This window comes from Acanthochromis polyacanthus, chromosome 13, assembly GCF_021347895.1.
Source record: "Acanthochromis polyacanthus isolate Apoly-LR-REF ecotype Palm Island chromosome 13, KAUST_Apoly_ChrSc, whole genome shotgun sequence".
Classification (NCBI taxonomy): Eukaryota; Metazoa; Chordata; class Actinopteri; family Pomacentridae; genus Acanthochromis; species Acanthochromis polyacanthus.
In genome coordinates, this window is record NC_067125.1 from 32,425,639 (window position 1) to 32,444,807 (window position 19,169).

The following is a 19,169-nucleotide window of genomic DNA, read 5'->3' on the forward strand; positions in this document are numbered from 1 at the left end:
AACACAAATGGCTGCAGAGGTGTAAAAAATAATAGAAGATTTGGTATATGGGAGATTTTGAAATGAGGTAAATTGAGGGTAAATTCACGTAAATATCAATTAAATCAGATGTTGAGAAAGTATTTAAATGGACTGCTTGTGTACAAGAGATTTATATCTATGTCTTATTGTATATATAATAATTTTCATTTGAGATGGATGTCTAAAAAAGTCTAAATGAAATAATTTGACACATTTCCTTGTAATTCCATTATGCAATTCATTTTTATTGCCAAGTTGATTTTGAGTATAGTAACAAACACAAAAAACATGACATTTTTCACATTGGCTTTTAATAAAAATAAAAGCCTTATCAACATGATTTTTATCAAGACACCATAATTAAATGAAATTATTATAAAAACCCACAATTGAAATTTACACAAAAAATTAACTATAAAACATTTTTTGACATGCAATAAATACATTCATTTCACTAAAGCAAAGTAAAATCTATATTGACACTGAAAAGCAGAGAATGCAAAAAGAAAATAAAAAATACTGTTTGGTTTAAAGTATTGTTTTTAATTGTCTTTATGGTATAAACTGCTGTAAAACCACAAAACAAAATGCTGAACACTGTTGATGTTTTGTGCACATCTGCTGAAATAAGATCCCGACTTCCACTGAAAAATTGCATTTCCATAGTGAATTTCTGATGCATGTATTCTGTCATGTGTTTTTCCATCCATTCACAACTACTGCTGTCTGCGTGGCGGTCTGTCATGCTGCTGAACTTTCTTATCCCTGAACCACAGTCGGGTAAAACCACCTCAAAACAGTCAGAGTGATCTTCATTAGATCATAATCCATCATTTCTACACATCAACTTTTTCCACAACCAAAATAGACTCCCGTGTGTGTAAGTGTGTGAGAGATTACCCTGAGGCTCTGTAACATTTTGGCACCGGTTCGTCGAGTGGAAGCCGTCAGTGGAATCGCCTTTTTCTTTTAAAAATGGCTTTTTCTACAAGAAGCGACACTCCAAACAAAGCAGGGCAGCCTAATTAAATCTGACCTAATCTGGAGCAGCGGTCTGCCATCCAGCTGTGTGTTTATGTGTGTGTCTGCATGAGTGTGCTCGAGAGATATACAATCAAATATTCTCCCTGACTAAACTTTCACTCCTCCGAATTCCTGCTTGTTTTGTCCTTGCTCTTTTGTTTGTCTTCGAATTTAAACTCCCGGAGCAGAAGTTGCACACTGTAAACGAAAAAAAGAAAAGATTCAAGCCAGGAGTCCGCTCAGTCTGCTCTGTATGTGTTCAAGGTAGAGAAAGAAGCAGAGATACAACCCCACCCCCCACCCCCCCTCGCTGTTCAGCTACAAAGAAGCTTCTGTGGGTCATGTGCTGATTGGGTGATAATTGTCACGTCTGGAAGGAGGATGTCATCTCAGAGAGCACACTGACATGAACGTTAATACTAAAAACCTGACAATGACCTGCAGCAATCAACAATGAAAATGCAAAAAAAAAAAAAGTCCTCACAAGGTAATTTGCCAAAAGAGGAAATTTAAACAGTAAGCTCACTGACGGGTGGAAAGAAGAGGTGAACAGACACACAAAGCAGCCAGTTTTCCTTTGTTATTTACTGAAGGTTATGACTATCAAGCACAAGCTATTTTTCTCTCTGTTTCTGGTTCTTTTCCTCACAACCCTTCTCCCTTACTTGTTCTCTCCATCCCAGCGCATGACTTGGCTGGTGCAGCCGAGGCCCCACTCAATTGTGCAATTTCATACATGTTTACTTTACTGGCATCTTTCTGAGCATATTTTCCCTGAACATTTCCCCTCACATTATTCTGCATTTCCTCTACAACAATATGCTGTCTTTAATCTCCCCTTTGTAAGCCGTTTCTTGGCTTGGGGATCAGAATACAACAACGATGTCAGATTTTTTTGCCTTTGGCCCATCATCTGCTGTATTTTAACACATGCCACAAAGTTCATTTTGGAAATTGATCAGGGCTTAAAGAAAAAGAAAGTAGCTCTTCACATAAACATTTAGACAACTGTCTTCTTCAGCATGAAAAACAGCTGGAAGTAAGTGGATCATGGGAGAAGGAGGGGAGGCAGCGGGCGCTGTGGGTCAGCGGTTTGTGTTAAGTGTAAGAGGAGAGAAGGCACAGAGAGAGGTGAAGAGGGAAGCTGTGCTTTGAGGGGACGAGGGCGGTGAACGAGAGCAGCCAAGGGAGGAAGAGGAGGAACGCTAAAAGGAAGCAAAGTGCCCGAAGCAGAGGCAATTGTGGGACTTTCTAGGGGATCACAAGAGTAATAAAAAATCACAATACAATGATTTTTCCAGAAAAGTGCCGTTCAGAGGAATAAATCTAAAGCAGCTGCTTGTAATAAAGACTCTTGAAAGTGTCAAATATCTCCCTTGTACTTCACCCTGCTACACTGTGGGAAAGCATCCAGACATGCAGATGGACAGGTGCACTTTGCGGACACATCAGAAAACCTCGCGCTGATTCACTCATACAAATTATTGCAAGACTTACTTGTGTTGCTGAAGGCACATTTGCATTAGCTGACTGAAGAGTCAATTGATTATTGGTATGATTTGCCTGTAGCTTACATTTAAACATGAGTCCTCATAAAAAGAAATATGTACATTCGACAGCAGTGACCTCTCTGCGCTGCGCTTTAATGATTAGCCACATATTGGACGGCTTTCGGAACAAGTCAAAGCTGGTAAGAAGCTTAACTCGACAATGCAACTAATGAAAACTACAAAGATTGTCGCTGAGTTTTGTTTTCGAGCATCCGCGACGTCTGCTAAGTGCTTCAGTCTTTTTGGCACACACTGTGAAATACAATAAATGTCAAACGGCGACATGACTGCAGACTCTTCAGGACTGCGCAGCCTGTCACAGTCACATAGGTGACCTTGGGCCTGCTGCTGCCGCTGGTATAAAGCTTAAAGGCATGCTTTGCATTTTTGAACATTAAACCTAAACCCTTTTTTGGTCTGCAAAGTGCTGCTGGAACTCATCCAGGCCCCCCCTTTTTTTTGACTTCTATATTGTTAGTGTTAAAAAAGTTACAGGCCTGGGATGGTTGCCATAACATGAGAGAGGAGTGAAATGGCCAAAAATGTTTGAAAAAGAAATCAACCCACATCTCATTGTTGGTGGTTTATGCTACTGCACTAATATTTGCATCCATTCCTTTCTTAAGATTTTAATTAATGTAACTAATAAACTGTTTTAAGTGCCTACTTAAATAACATACTCATCCAAACCACTTTGGTGGCAATGAGTGATTTTCTGGCTTTGTGTGTCAAATAAATAACATTAACAAAGGCAAATGGCATAAAAGTTCACGGGGTGAGTGGCTACATCAGTAAATTGAAACAAGACTCCTCTAATTTGACTAAGTGAAACAACCACAGAGCAAAAGAAATACTGCCAGTTTTTAAAAAAATGATTTACGTTACATTTTCTAGGCTTTTCATACTAATTATGGATGAAATATAGATTAACTATCGTGAAATAATAAAGCTTTGAATCCACAACATCCTCAGATTGTAACAAAATGTCTGAGCAGCTCACCATGCAGCCCTTGAAAGCCCACAATGTTGTATCACCGTGATACTGAGCAGAAGTTTATTCCCAAAGAGCAATAAAGGGAAGGAAAAGAGAAGATACAGTCTACTTGTTTTCTGAATGGAAGGTTTTAGAAGTACGAAACAGGCTTTCATACTGAGACAATGGCTCGCGTCCACCCCGCTGTGCTCTCCCTGCTCCTCTCCCTCCCCATTCTCCGTCTCTCTATCTGCCTCTGAGCAGAAACACACGGCACATCCTGCTCAGCACAACACACCAGCCAAAAGTTCACTTCCTGCTCCTCAGCGCTTCTCCTTCACACCAGCCCTATTCCCAGGGCATGCATTAGCAGCCCTTCATATGCTCAAATAGCATAGCGATACACAAACAGACAAGCAAATGCTTCCCTTTCTGTAGATACACGACCCTTCCTCCTCCTCCTCCTCCTCCTCTGTCAGACGCATTAATGCAGTTAAGCAAATTTCAAAGCGCACATCCTTCTGAAATCTTCAAGCATTATCTTTCTCTTCCCTCTCGCACAGATTTGAAGTGACAGTGGAAACACTTGGTGTTATTTTAATGGTGTTTGGCAAGGAAAATGTGGAGACACGTTTTCATTTCAGCTTCTAAATCGGAGAGAATGAGGTGACTGAAATTCCCACGACTGACATCCGCCTGTTTTAACACGTATACACATGTGTGAGGATCAAGTTCTTACTACCAAAGTTTCATTTGAGCTATTTTTTTTTTCTTTTCTTGTCGCAGAGCTAAGAATCTCCAAACTTGAAGCACTGACCAAAAACATGCTGGCTTCCTGCGTGGTTGTGTGTATGTACAACTGCCATCTGACTCTTGTCAAAAGTTCACTAACCTCTGGAGACAAGGGGCCGAACAATACGAGGGTAGTTTTCATACTGAACTGCTAGTCTGTTTAAGGAAGTAAGATTAATGCATCATGTCTTGTGAGCAAAGAGAGATTTCAAAATGCAACACTTGTCACCCAGATTTTACTGTATGTGTGGTTAAAACCAAAGATCAATGCCATGCTACTGACTAAACTGTGGATCAGAAATTCACAAAAACACTTAAGGTACTACCAAAATGACTTAGCCTTACGTTTGAACAAGGGTCAGACTGACAAAAGCCTCTTTGAGGACAACACAATAGAAAATGTATACCGCATAGTACAAATAAAAACAAAAAAAATGTTAATATCACATATTATCTCTCCACCATAAAACTGCAACAAGAAATGTATAAACACAGAAATAACCACAGGTTTAACACAGGACAACTGCCCTGTTAGTAAGACAATTTTACAAAAGTGTGTGTGTATGTGAGTGTGTGTGCATGTATGTGTGTTGATATTGTTGATCTAAGGTTTACAAAAGCTTAGCATCCCCATGCTGGGTTCAGTCCTGAGGTAAGCACCAGTTTCACGTGCGCTGCTTTCAGTTCAAATTAAAATGAAGTAAAGAAAAGTAAGTGACAAGAAACAACATGTTTGATATGATCATATGCTACAGAAAAGAAGCCCTTAAATTATTGTTACATTTAAAAAAAAACAGTTGCAAAAGTTAGGCACATTGTATTTTTTAAGCCTTTAAGATTCACTACGTCTATCACAGTGTATGTATGGCTTTAGTCTTCACATTCACCCACTGAGGTTGGCATTGGCACTATAGTGGTCAAACAATCTGAATGAAGGACTAGAAAAAGTGGGGGGGGAAAAGAAACAAAGAAAATAAAAGGCTAACATGTTCTTTGGAATGAAGATTTAAAGACAAGAATGTGCCTTCAACCTGCAACCTTTAAGTGCTCTTTTTTTTTTTTTCAAGCTGGAGGAGCTGCTGGTCAGCCAACACATAAAATATGTCACTCTTTGTTTCCACATTTGATACCAGCGGAGAAGAGAGGCAGGACTATTTGCTAGGCTGGGATGTGATGTTAATAAGTGGATCAGAGGAGCAAGATGGCAGGCATGAAATGGGACATCATGCCGGCAAGCAGTGCGAATTGTCCAGGAGAAAGTGAGATTTCACAGGGATTACTGAGGCGCAGCAGCTGGGGAGCGCTGTTCACCCGCTGGCTTCTGAGGAAGACCCACAAACCCCTACTTGTGTTCATATCGCTGACAGATTAGCAGCTCGCTATGTGTGTGTGTGTGTGTGTGTGTGTGTGTGTGTGTGTGGGAAGAGGGAGCCTATATGCATCCGGTGTGTGGAGTGCTGTGAAGGCAAAGGGCTGGATGCAGCGCTCACTTTGGCCTGTCAACAGTAGCAGGCTCCCAGTCAACAGACTACAGGGGAGGGAGGTCAGATGAGAAGCCGGACAGTGGAGCAGAGTGGCGTTCAACAAGACTCATGACAAACTCCACCATTAATCATCAGACTGCTATGAATAGACCACTTGCTCCTGACAGTAAATGACATATTTCTGTGTCATGAGCTCCGTCCCGGTGCCTGCCTCTCTCCTCAGCTGCATCCACGATTGTAAATATTACACAATGTGAAAGGCAACACCCATGATTCGTCTACACCACGAGTTGAAGCTACACTCGTCATGACCAGGGATTTAGTGTGTCATCAGTTGGGTATGTGCAATCTTGTCCCAGTTATGAGATCACAGGGCCGTGCTAGCTGCATCTCAACAACAACCAAAAGCTGAGGGACGTTCATTCAACTGCAAGGGAAGTTTTTAAGCTCAAGGACGGTTGAAAGTGTAAGGCTGATTCAGCTACCATTACTGTCACATAGCCTGAGCCTTTATCCACACAAATATGCAGGGGAGTGGGGTACTTAAAAACCAAAAAAAAAAAAAAAAAAACTTGAGGAGGAAACAGAGCACAAGAGACTTTACTGAAATGCTGAGGCAATAGCTATTATCATTCAGTCATTTCACATGATGGGAGAAGCTGGAGAGCGAGATACATAAATTGTCCAGTACCCCAAAAACAGAAAAGTTAAAAAAAAAAAAGAAATAAGAAAAAAACAGATACTCCCATTACTTTAAAGTCCAGGTGAGTTGGCTTATTCATATGTCGAAAGTTCTGCTCAGGTCTGGACGAACCCTGAATATTGTCCTTCTGTGCTTTTTCATTTGTTTTTGTACAAAGATGAATAGTACACAGGTTTGGGGTCGGATTGCAAAGTTTTTCCTTGCAACAGTTTTTCTTTGGATTTCCCATAGTACAAAAATAAATAAAAAACAATTTCATTTTGGTTTTCAATTTGTCACTTTGGCTCAATGGCTGGATTTTTTTTTAAAGAAAAGTTTCTTTGCATACACTGTACATAAATACTGTACTTAAAGTGAGTGTCCCTTGGTCACGTAATAGCACAAAGTTCCTTTATGAAGGAGCACTTTAAGATACATTAGATGCATAGGAAGGCACTTACAGTCTACACATTTTGGTGTGCATTAGCAGACCAACTCCTTTTGGCCTGAGTCTGAGGTGCAGAGGAGATATTGAGTTGAGGTGAATGGCTTTAGAATACTGCAAATTGTGTGCACACAGACCTATTGGTGATTGCCATTTATACATGTTATGTGTCTTAGCAGGGTGAGTAGCGGTCAATGGTGCGGGCATCAGAGAGGGCCTGTGGAGGAGGCAGGGATTGCCCCAGGATATCCATCTTGTCGTGGGTGAGGCCCAGGTGCTCCGAGGCCAGCTTGGAGAGCGGGTACAAACTCTCTATGGCCTTCGCATCGGCTACCAGTTGCTGCTGCGCTTGGATGAGCAGCTCATTGGCTTTCTCCTGCTTCAGGCCCAGGTGCTCCGCTGTGTATTTACTCAGAGGATAGATGCCCTCTGCAAAGTCCAGCTTCACTTTCCCATCTGTGGTCAGGCCCCCTGCCGTCCCTCCACCGCTGTGCATCTTCATGTGGCTGATGAGGTTGCGCTGCTGTGCGAACTTTCCCCCACACACCTGACATTCATACGGCTTCTCCCCAGAGTGGATGCGCATGTGCTCAGTGAGACGGTACTGACGTGTGAAACGCATGCCGCAGGAGTCGCAGGCGAAAGGTTTAAGGCCCAGGTGGCTGCGCATGTGGCGTGTCATGGTGCCGCGCTGTGTGAACTTCTTGCCACAGATGCTGCAGGGGTAAGGCCGTGTCAGCCAGTGGGTCTTCTCATGTTGGCGCAGAGTGGCTGGATCTTTGTAGGACTTTTCACAGCTGGAGCAGCGGTATGGTCGGATCATCTCCCCGATGCCCCCTGAGTTCAGTCCCTGGCCGGACTTGGTCTCCAGGTGGGGCAGACTGTTCAGAACGTTGCTGCTGTTGAGGCTCCCATAACCATTTGTGTTGCTGCTCATGTTTTTGGAGCTGCTGTTATTGCTGTTTCCCATCTCCCCACCAGAGTTGCCATACAGCTCCTCCTCTGTGTGCGTCTCCACGTGTGCATTGAGCTGCTCTGAGCTCGGGAAGCCTTTGTCACAGGGGATGCAGACATACAGATTGTCTCCAAAGCTCTCCGGCTCATACGGCATGTGGAACCTCCCCATTGGTCCAGAAGGAGACGGACGGCCCTCGCTGCTGCCTGTCTCCTCGGTGCCCGAACCACTCTTATCATCTGCTCCTTCACTCTCCTCCCCGGTCTTGTGATGGTTGTGATGCTGATCTCCATTTTCACCACCTTCCTCTTCATCCTCATCCTCATCCTCATCTTCACCTGTGTACGACAGTGGCTCGTGTTTCACCCAGCGGTAGATGTTGCCAATTTCTCTGCCCGCCTCTCCGCCTTCTGTCGGGGTGTCGGGGCTGGGTGGGCATGGGTAGCGGTCTGTCCCCTGGGAGCCCGAACGAATCAGGTGGGGGAGGTGGGGGCCTAGAGGCTGGTTGAGATGGGGGAAAGCTGGAGGAGTGAGGGAGCCTGTCTGATCAGTTGACTCCATTTTTTCTGAGGGGAAGGCCCTGCCATTCGTCCCCTGCATGGGACTCGTGCGGCCGCTCAGAGTCCCATCTCGCTCCTCATCGTTGTGAGTGTTTGCCAGATGCGTTTGAGAGGGTGTGAGCTGAGACTGGGAGGTGGGGCTCTTCTTGGAGAGATCAAGCCCAAAGTTGGGAGAGCAGTTCCTCTCAGAATGGGCCGAGCGGCCAAGCTGGGCGGGCAGAGCTGACTGCAGGGACGGGAACACCTGAGAGCCCTGGGTGGAGGTGGGAGCATACAACTCCCCAGTATGGATGGCTAGTCGATGGGGAACCAGCTCCTCTAGTGGTGGTGCTCGGGGTGCATGGTTATTCAAAATTCCTCCTGGAGGACATGACTGAATGACAGGAGTAGAAATCCTATACCTGCCACCACTCCCTAAACCCATACTATTGGGTCCCATCTTTGCATAGGGTAGAAATGCAGGGCCTGGGCGGGGAGGGTACTTGCCATTTCTCCTCAGCTTCTTTTTGCACAAAGCCACTAAGTCGAGCAGTTGTAGGTAGCTGGCTGCAGCCAAGACAGCCCCTAAATTGGGCTCAGTGGGGGAAGTGGGGTCTCCCTCGCTAAGGCGGCCTGTGTAGATGTAGTCCAGAATGACCCTGAAGACCCCTGGACTCACCATCTCGTGGTCGAGGTTGATGAGATTGTCATGGACCACCAAAGACTTCAAGTAGAGGCTGCTGGCAGCCAAAATGTTCTTGTGAGCTCTGAAGAGGGCGTTCTGCACCACAATGATAACATCACACAGGAAGCCCTTGGTGCGCTGGCTGTTGAGCTGCAGGAGGAGATCCCTAGCATGACTTGGAACTTCCATGGCATCCAGCATTGTCTTCAGTCCGCCACCTGCAACAACAGATATCTGTAAAATGTCATGCAGCATTTCAGGTCACCAAAAACTCAATTAACGTGTAATTTTCTGCACCACAGGGAAGCTTATTGATGTATTTTATGAAAGAATTCTATAAAAAGTTATGATTCACACATCAGATTATATCAGAAAGTAATTGAGAAGCCAAAAGCTCTGACTGCCAACATAAAGGTAAAAAGTCATTAAAGAAAATTGTCAGAGTAATAATGGAAACAAAAATAGGTTTTGCATGTGGATCCATTTATGAGGATTAATTAATAATAACAGATTTTCTTTTAAAAGACAACACAGCACTTCATTTTCATGCATCCTAATGCAAACTCATAATTATAGTTTTATTACTTCAATTTGTTGCCTTGTTTACTAATTACTTTTTTAAGTCATGAATTAAATATTTACACAATGACGTAGGTTTAATTATTAGAGTCCACTTGATGAAGCAAATACAAAGTGCAGAAGTGATGTGTGGGAAGTGCACACGAAGGCCAGTCAGTTAAAGTGAACTTTTGCTAAAGGTGAGCGGCTGCACTGGTTTTCTCATTATCAGAAACTCAACTCTGTGCATTCACTTCCCCTGCAGTGAGCAAAAAGAGAGAAAGAGCTAATGTTAGACAACCACAGATATATATTTTGTAATTGCTGGCTTCCTGATAAAGTATTCCAGAAGTGCTGTGCCGAGTTTTTAAACAAAGCAAGGGATGAATGTTTCACTGGTGGTGATGAACAGCAGGTATAAACCTGTGGGGGGAAGGACACGTCCAAAAAAAGATAAGACTCTCAGCTCGCCTCTCTGCTCAGTCATATAAGGAACACGGCGCTCGCAGGATGTAAATCAACAGTGGATGGTTCAATACTTTACATTGAGATATGCTCCAGGGATCCACTGCGCGCGCACACACACACACACACACACACACACACACACACACACACACACACACACACACACACACACACACACACACTCAGATATCAACACTAATTGTTCCATCAAGCCCAATATAAACTGTATCAGCTGCATGCATGAAACGCCGTGTATTGTTCAATCAGTGGCATCTGAGGATAGTTTACTTATGAGATTAAACGACTCAAACTGTCCCTAAGGGCTTAGTCTCACTGATGGGAAACAAGCAGCTAAATAAATATCATGTCATCTGTCTGATCGCAGTCTTCCTGACACCAGCTCATTCACTTCTTGTTTATTTCATTCAGTGTACTCGCTCAGCATAAGAATAGGGAAGTATGAATTGCTAAAACAAAAACTGACATACGAGTGAAAAAGGAATTCCAAAGAATCCTGAACGAGATCTAATGAGTCGCTTTTGTTCTCTTACAGTTTTCCACTGCTAGAACTGAGTGTTCCTAAAACTGATGGGCATTCCTTGGTACGATTTGAGCAGCGTATTTTTATAAATGCACGTTCAGAATGAGGCCTGAAACGTTAGAAAGAAATGTCATCACTGATGAAATGGAAAATGAAAAGTCAAAATGACATCCAGGCAGTAATCATGCATTGAAGAGTCATCAATCAGGTAGGAAAATATCTCTTAATGTCAAATATTTTAAAAAGAAATATTCCATGTAGATTTTTATTTTAAATGGTTCTTACTTGTGTCCTATTTTATAAGACCATGAATAACAAAAAATAAATGTAAATCAGCTAATTATGAAGGCAGGAATGGCAGGTTTAGATGGGTTCACGCTGCATCGTGTCCCCAGTTGTCATCTAAAGTGTTTCCACCTCTGGTTTTTTAGTCTGCCTGGTTCTGATTACTCACCGGCCATGTTTTACTATAAATTTCCACGTCCGTCAGATCAAACATGTTTAGGAATATGTGTGACATGAGCAATAAGCCAAGCACTTCCATAAGCTGAATAACTTCTACAGCTTCCAGTGCGTTCAGTGCATACGGTGCGGAGCGTGGTAACACATACTCACAGAAATACAGTAAGTGTGCATTCTCGCTCGTATGCGGTTTACAGAGTCATGTTGTTTTCAAGCAGAACACTTCTTTACATCCTGATTTACGATGACAGAATTTTGCACACGTAGTACATCTTAACCCACATTTTTTTTAAAAAGAGCCTGTGCTGCACAAAAAAACATAATGCACACGGCAACATTTTAGTGCACCTGCGATGCGCAAATATTTTTGGTGATAACTGACAAGGTGACTGTGGGTTTCCCATCAAGACAGTTTGTTTTCCTGTTCTGTTTGAGTCAGTTGAGAAGCCTGCCTTTGAAAATATCTGAACTCACTGTTTAATGTGACATTAAGTGAAACACCACAGTAAAACATGTATTTTAAAAGTCTTGATCTCAAAGTCATGTGTAAGCTCAATGCATCCTGTTCGGAAGTCATCTGTGATTGCAATGATATCAAGCCAGAGAACATATCTTAAACTAAATCAGCAACATATAAAAGCCCTTTTAAACACATCCAGAGTCTTCACTACAGCTTCTTTTGTTGGTTTCTCTCTGTCAAACATGCTAAATTAAATTATTCCTCCAGGTTGCACATACAAGCACAGTCGCCTCAGAGACTTGGGTCCCTGTGGGATGCAGGGCTGTTTTCATCTGATAGCCTTCTTTTTTAATGACCCGTCAACATGTTGGGGAAACTCTGACGACGGTGATGTAGTTTACGGTGATGGAGTTCACTTATTTGCATTAGATTAATATTCATCGTCCCTGTGCTTTGTCTGTTTTGTCACTTTTGTGGTTTGGGGTGAAGCAGAAGACTAAACTTCCTACCTCCACGTTCAGCCTCAGTCACATAAACACGCCAGACATCTGCTTAAAACGTTGTGTTGACACTTTATTTTCTTTCATTTCAATTTGCTGCCCATGCTCATGTAGCCTTGTTTATTTTAGAATCCATTTGACCATGTTCAATTTATGAGACACTGCTGCAAGTCAGTGTAAATTTGCAAAGGCAATTTTTCACTGTAGTTTTTATTTAATCCAACTCTATTTGTCCTGCCATATCTTTGTGACTCACAGGAGGCAAACAGTTTTCTAGTTTTGCATTTAAATCAGAAAAAACTGCTACAGATTGGGAAACGGATTTTTAGAGAGATCAGCAAACATCATGGAGAGTCAGTCAGGTTCCTGTTTGATTACTGTAATCGCGCATGTAACAATCATGACACGTTTACAAAGTACTGATAGAGATGAGAGTGGCAGAGCTTCTTCATCTCGATGGGAACTCAGTTCACAAAGTTTATTCAAACAAGGCAACCATAAAAAACAACATGCTATAAAAATCCACTCTTCTCCTCATTTTAAAATAGAGTGAGTAAACAATTTTACATTAGAATCATTAAAACATTTTTGCAGGTTTTTACGCAAATCGTTCCATTTTAACGTGGAATTTCTGCCCCCTAAACATTAATGCTGGATGGATTTTACATGTATTGGAAAATTAAATTCACAAAATGTACTATTTAAAAAGTTTTTTCTTGTGTTTTCTTTTCAAGATTTGAAGTTCAGAACTTCATTGTCACTCTCTAATATGTGAGTCTGCTGACTGTGTCGCCGAGAAGACCCGTTCTCTCTAATCGGCTTGACTCTGCGCTTCAAATATTGTGCAGTAAACCGAATCACGAGTGAATCCGTCTCTCTGAGCTGCAGAGCCACATCCTTCACTTCTGCTTATCTCCGATACACACACGAAAAACTCTAAATCACCTCCACATACGGGCCGTTTTCAGCTCATTGTACTTTGACGCGTAACAGACAGCTGTTTCTTATAGCAGCTCTCTCCGTTTCAGACCTGTCAGCAGCACTGACAAGCATCATTTTTTCGTGCAGCTTTATAAAAGCTCGGCTTGTACAGAGGAAACTAGAAATTCATGCACTAAAAAAAACCATCCAAATACCCATAAAACAATCTCTAGTGCGTCTGTCTTCACCTGTGCTCACACCATTACGCACGGCGTCCAGTAGGGACTTTTATGCTTTTGTAGCAGCTTCCTTAGTATACTTATAACAGGACAGGACTACTGAATAAGCTGATGCGTCGTTTTAAACAAATGTGAGTTCAAAACATTTTTAATTAATAAACATGAGCGTCATACATTTAATTTTCATGCCAATTTTGCAGAGACTCGTCTTGTTTTTTGCTCGAAATATTTTAAATCATTTTGCTGATTTTCTGACGTCTCTAAAATCGCCTGAAGACTTTTACATCAGTAGTACATTTTACAATGCTTAGATGTTTTCTCTACGCATAATTATTTTCAAAATAACAAATAAGGAGGACGTTTCAAACGAGTTGAATTATGTGCGTAAAAACGACTAAGCGGAGTCTTTCCTGCTCATATCAAATGAATAATGCAATAAATCGAAGTTTTTAAAAAAAAAAAAAAAAAGCTGCAGAATTGAAAGTAATATTTTAAAATTCAGAAAATAATTTCTGACAGCATACACTCTGCAGTTCAGTGACTAAAATAAACTAAATGTCACTCTTCCCCTGTTCTTGTTTGGGTGCCTGTGTACAAGCATATCAGCTCCTACCTGCATGCCCGATGTCTTCTGCCATCCGATCTAAGTCTCCCTTAATGATCATCTCAGCAGTCTCTAGGAGTCATATCTGACGTTTCAGCTTTGAACTGCCAGCCTCCAAAAACCATGCCAGTTTTCCGAGAGCGTCTGCCAGCTCTTTTTTTATGATTATTAATTGATATGAATTTCTTCTCGCTCCTTAGGTCCGTCCTCCCACCCACTTTCCTCCCTCTCCCTCTGTCTCTCTGCCCCTCCTCTCCTCTCTGTCTCATCCCCTCCTATACAAAAAAGATACATTTAAAAAAAAAAAAATACGTGCTTAGACCAGCATCATTTTCCTGCTATGTTTTTTTCTAGTAGTAATTTCCTTAGTTATTTTAGAGACGGAGCAATAACGCGCACCGGGTTGATAATGGAGCCTCCGTGCGCCTTAAGTGTTTTAGCGCCCCGTGTGATGTCAGTCTACAATAAAACTAAAAGGTAAAATCGAGGGCAGGAACTTGAAGTGACCCCGACTTGAACTTCTCAACACATCGCCTTAAAGAGACAGGCAGCTATTGTATACATACGTATATGTTGCATATTTATGATAAGCCTGCCCACCTTAACTTTGGACAGAAGTTGAAGGAAATAAAAAGTTTGATGAGGAAATTAGACTCCCCAACAAACACTATCTTCTTCAATTTCAGGTGTCGTTCAAATCAATTTTAAATCGAATTCACTCACAATTTGTGTTTGCTTTTCTGGTGTAAATAAGGAAATAATTGTGTAGGTATTGGTGTAGGTATTCTGTTATTGGAGGTTAATTAAGGAAATCAGGAAAACTGTTAAAACTGAAGTCTTTCTCCTTCCGTTCAGACCTCCCCTGAGACAAATTGCCTGAAGATTAGCCTTAAAGAGAAGAGTTTAGTAATGTGGAAACTAAAAGGAGGTTTAAGCACTTTCCCTCCCTCTCTGTCTCCTTTTCTCAGGTAAAACACCTGTTCACGAGTGGAAACCCTCAGTCATGGAACGTGGACTTTAAATGGCCAGATAAAAGCTCCCTGACAACTGGAACCTTAACGACATTAGGGCCTTTTTCTGGCTATATTTAAATAACGTCCCTGACAACTTAAAACTATTCAGGTTTGTGCGGGTTTGTGAGATTGATGTCATAAAACCACAGTTATTATAAATAATGAAAATGCAGCTGTGTGCCATGACACACAGCACGCTATGTGCACTCTGGCTGGCATAAAAAAATCTAATAAAAATCTGTTTAGCTTTTCCTGCAGTAGAACTTTACAGTCATCCTATTTAACATTAAAATAAATTATTAAAGCATCTAATTGAATGCGGCATTTATAAATTCGAAGGTTATGTCCTATTTCACGCACTCATGTGGAGCTGAAACGTCTTTTTACACGAGACATGCGCTGTTGTGGATGATTTATATAAAGAATTTACATATATCAAGAACAGAAATGTAAAAGTAAAAATAAGTCGAAGTTATTGTATTTTAGATAAGCTTCAGACCGGACATGTCTTTGTCAGTTCTGGCTACATCCATCGTCTCAAAACGAAAATACGCATGAAACAGCTGGATTAACTCATCTCTGTAGTCCAACTAAAAGCTTCTCACTCTGACTCAAACTTTGATCACACGTCTGCCTGGATGCCATCCCTGCCTCTCTGCCCTATCCCGTGTCTTACCTCGAACTCATGTCTGGTGCTCTGGCCGCCTGTCTTCTCTCCTTTTCGGCATTCCCTCATTCAGATCTCCGCGGTTCCCTCCGAGTCCAGCTCTCTCTCAAAACGTCTCTTCCGCGTAATTTCGCAGTCCTCTCTCTCCCTGGTTTCCCCCTCTTTCGCCCTCTTCCACACACTGAATTTCTCACGTGTTAACAAGACTATCTGACACTTCAGACTGTGTTGGGGTCCGGTCGGACCAAAACCTGCCGGCTGAGACTTTACGCGCACAGCGACACCCAATGGCAGCGAGTCCCATAGGCCCTGTCCGGGCAGACGTGGTGCGCAGTGATGTGGGGGCAAATGGATGGGACAGCTGTGGAGCATCATATGGAAAACAGTCACTCATTAACCAGCTATATTGATAAGTTGCACAGAAAATCATCCTCATTGTGGGTCAAAATGTTTTTTTTTAAATACTGCAAATTAAAGGTATTTAAGTACAAGTGAGTTAATGTTCAGTGATGAATATCTTTTATAGTTACAATAACAGGCATTCAGAAGTAAAAGCAGTGGACAAGCAAGTAGAAATTATGCTTTTAAAATGTAAAACAATCGCAAAATGTTCTTTAAATACCCAAAAGTAACCACAGATTTGGTACTTCTCTGTCACTAATGTTGGATTGTATGATTTTATTATTGAATTAATAATATTATTGATCCTTTGACATATTAAATTTACATTAGTTGGAGTTGATTTCACTGCTTTATATATTGATTTTGTAAGGATTGTATGGGGCAGCTATGGATCATCATATGAAAAACACACAGTCACCCATAATCCGATTATATTGACAAGTTGTGCAGAAAATCAGCCTCATTATAGATTAAAATGTCAAAAATATTGCAAATGAAAGGCATTTAAGCTCAACTGACATCATGTTTAGTGATGACTATGATTCCAATTTACAGTAACACGTATTTAAAAGTAAAATAAAAACTCAAAAAAATAAAAATTCTGCATTTAAAATGAACAAAGGCAACATTTTTTAAAGTACCCAAAAGTACACATGTATTTATATGTAAGCATATCTTTATGTCAGTATTGTCATATTGTATGCTTATTGATTTAATAATATTATTGATCCATTAACATGTAAACTGTACATTAATGCAGCAACCGGAGCTGATTTAACTGCTTTAACTACTGCAGGGAAGTCAATGCATCATATTTGATGAGCAGATCATACATTTGGTGGATATGCTCTTAATCTGAAAAGTAACTGCAACTTTAAAATGAAGGTGGTGGAGTGCAAAGTACAGTATTTCCCTCAATAATGTTGTGGAGAAGTAAAAAGTAGTAGTGTCAAAATGTGAAATTGTAAATTATGTTTTGTTTGTTTTGCTTTTTTTTTTTTTTTTAAAAATCAGAGTATAGTTACAGCTGATATATACATTAAAAACTATAACAGTGTTGTGGCCTCACGAAAAGACCATGACCATGTGTGGGTATTAATTGCCCTCAAACCTGTCATTGCAAAAGATGCCCTTTCACACCATTCAGGACTATTTTTTTTAAATGTTACTCGTCACTTGAAGCTTGATTGTTCTATAATTTCTGCGGTTGAAGTAACTGACAAAACATTTCCAGAAAAATTATACGTGCAATCACTTTCATTGTCTCTGAAAAAGTCTGTTTTAATCCTCTCTGTACACTGCAGTTAACAGGAGTCATCAACTCCCTCTAAACTCATGTTTGATCTGCTGCTTTAGATGGATTATGTCTGTCAGGCCTCCAGCTCAGCTCTTTCCAGCAGAAACTCAGAGGTGTTTGTCAGACCGCAGATTGAAATTGATGAAACTAATTATTTTGCCATCATTGTGAGACAGTGGAACACTCACCGGGGCTGAGGCGTGTTTGTTTTGATCACATCAGCAGCTGACTATCTCGTAAAAGCATGAAGCGTCTCTTCCTCTTCAAATTATCCGACTTCAAGGTGCCGGCGTTTCATTAAAACGATCTGATCCATCCCAGGGCTCTGGTGAAGTGAACGAAGGTATTGTCTCTCACTTCCATGTTCCCTTGATGAACTGATGATAACCTCGCAGGCAGAGGTAGGCAGAGTTGTGTTGGAGAATAGATATCTTCTATCAAGGATGTGACACCGTTTCAATTCATGCCCTAAAATAGTCTCCAGCAAAGGAAACGCGTAGTGATGTCACATGCTGCTTGTCAGGTAGGTTATGAGTTTTACATGTTCCTTTCTGTTTTATTTATACTCTTTAAAACAGTGTGATTATGGCTGGTGGTGCTATTTAACGTCTACAGTTCTAGGCAAGACGAGTACTGAAATTTTGTGCAATTTCCATCTTTATGGAAATAAGCTCTATCAGTTACTGGTCTAAATATTTAATGTGCATAATTGCAGTCAGTATGACAGATTACACATATGGAGACTTTGGATTTGCAAAGAAACATTCTCTTAAAAATGCATTTTAATTAGGAATCTGAATGTGACACATCCTTACGGAGCAGTAATCCAACTAATCAGATGTATCTTTGCAGTGTTTTTGTTGTTTTTCTAGTGAATGTGCACCTGCAACAGCCTCATGGCAAATAAGACAGATTGAAACTGATAAGGTGCAACAACATGACTTGTACTCAGGTTTTACTCGGGTAAAATTATGCCATGAGTCTTTTTGATGTCAAGTGTCAAAGAATAGAATAGAATTTAAACTATTTACTATTTATATCCAATTAGGAGCATTTTTTTATGACACATGTTGCAGCATGGTAGTTCGTTTAGCTTGTAGTGAACACTACAGTACAGCGAGGACAGACAGGATTTAAGGCAAATATAGCAACTTGTGTCTGAGAAAAGCAAGGAATCACCAAGAAATCACAAAGTCCCTCCATCAGTTCGAACCAGGGATGCGAACTGCATGTTTCCTGTCCACATTTTCACTGTTAATCGTCCAATAAATCCAAAATGGCCCCCCTCACCCCCGCCAAAACAACTCTAATAGTATAAACATGTTGCTTCATTTCTGCCTCTTTGTGTGTCTCTGGGTACAGCCATTGTCTTCCCAGACAGACTTTATCTCACTAATCAATCAGCCTCCCGAGGCCTGCGCTGGACATTAAACTTCAGCCTGTCAAAACACAGTTTAACATACCGTAATCTGGAACACAGCAGACCTGAAATGCTGAACTTTTAATGAACTGAAAAAAAAGGCCTCCAAATTGCTGGTTGTAAGCAATGATTCAATTAAGGCTGCGAGAGCTGAGGCCCAAACACAGCACCAGGGAGCCCATCCCAAAGCCCAAGCATGTCTACTTTCCCAAAGACCAACGCTCGGTCAGGAACCAGAGCTGGAGATAAGGCAGGCTGAACAGCTAAATCCCTTAACGGTCTGCAGTCACCCTCTAAATCATACACCTTTCCCAGCATTTCTCCAAGTGCAAGGGTTGCAGGTTTTATACATGTGACATATATCTTGGTGGATATGAAAACACAGTGAGGGGCTCTGAACAGCCTGAGTGACTGTAGCCAACTGCTTCAGACATCTGTGATCAGATACGTTGCAGGGTCACCGTGTCT

At 41.4% G+C, this 19,169-nt stretch overlaps 1 protein-coding gene across 2 annotated transcripts; it reads right to left on the reverse strand.

Annotated features, from left to right (window-relative positions):
• Window positions 1–245: 245 nt before the first annotated feature.
• Window positions 246–16,004, reverse strand: hic1 (hypermethylated in cancer 1). 2 transcript variants are annotated; one of them, XM_022211221.2, is made up of 2 exons: window positions 15,592–16,004; window positions 246–9,367 (listed from the first exon to the last, which is right to left on the reverse strand). In XM_022211221.2, exon 2 carries the CDS (start codon window positions 9,348–9,350, stop codon window positions 7,143–7,145), a length of 2,208 nt encoding a protein of 735 aa, XP_022066913.2. In that variant the 5' UTR covers window positions 9,351–9,367; window positions 15,592–16,004; the 3' UTR covers window positions 246–7,142. The 2 variants fall into 2 exon arrangements, with proteins under 2 accessions (XP_022066913.2, XP_022066903.2); XM_022211211.2 differs by lacking the exon at window positions 15,592–16,004 and adding an exon at window positions 13,912–14,056.
• Window positions 16,005–19,169: the final 3,165 nt, after the last annotated feature.

Excerpts from the sequence above, each read along its gene's own strand:
- hic1 (XM_022211211.2), bottom strand. The coding sequence starts at position 13,963 with ATGATCATTAAGGGAGACTTAGATCGGATGGCAGAAGACATCGGGCAT. Across the intron at positions 9,368-13,911 it reads AGAAGACATCGGGCATGCAG|GTGGCGGACTGAAGACAATG; the intron begins GTAGGAGCTGAT and ends CTGTTGTTGCAG.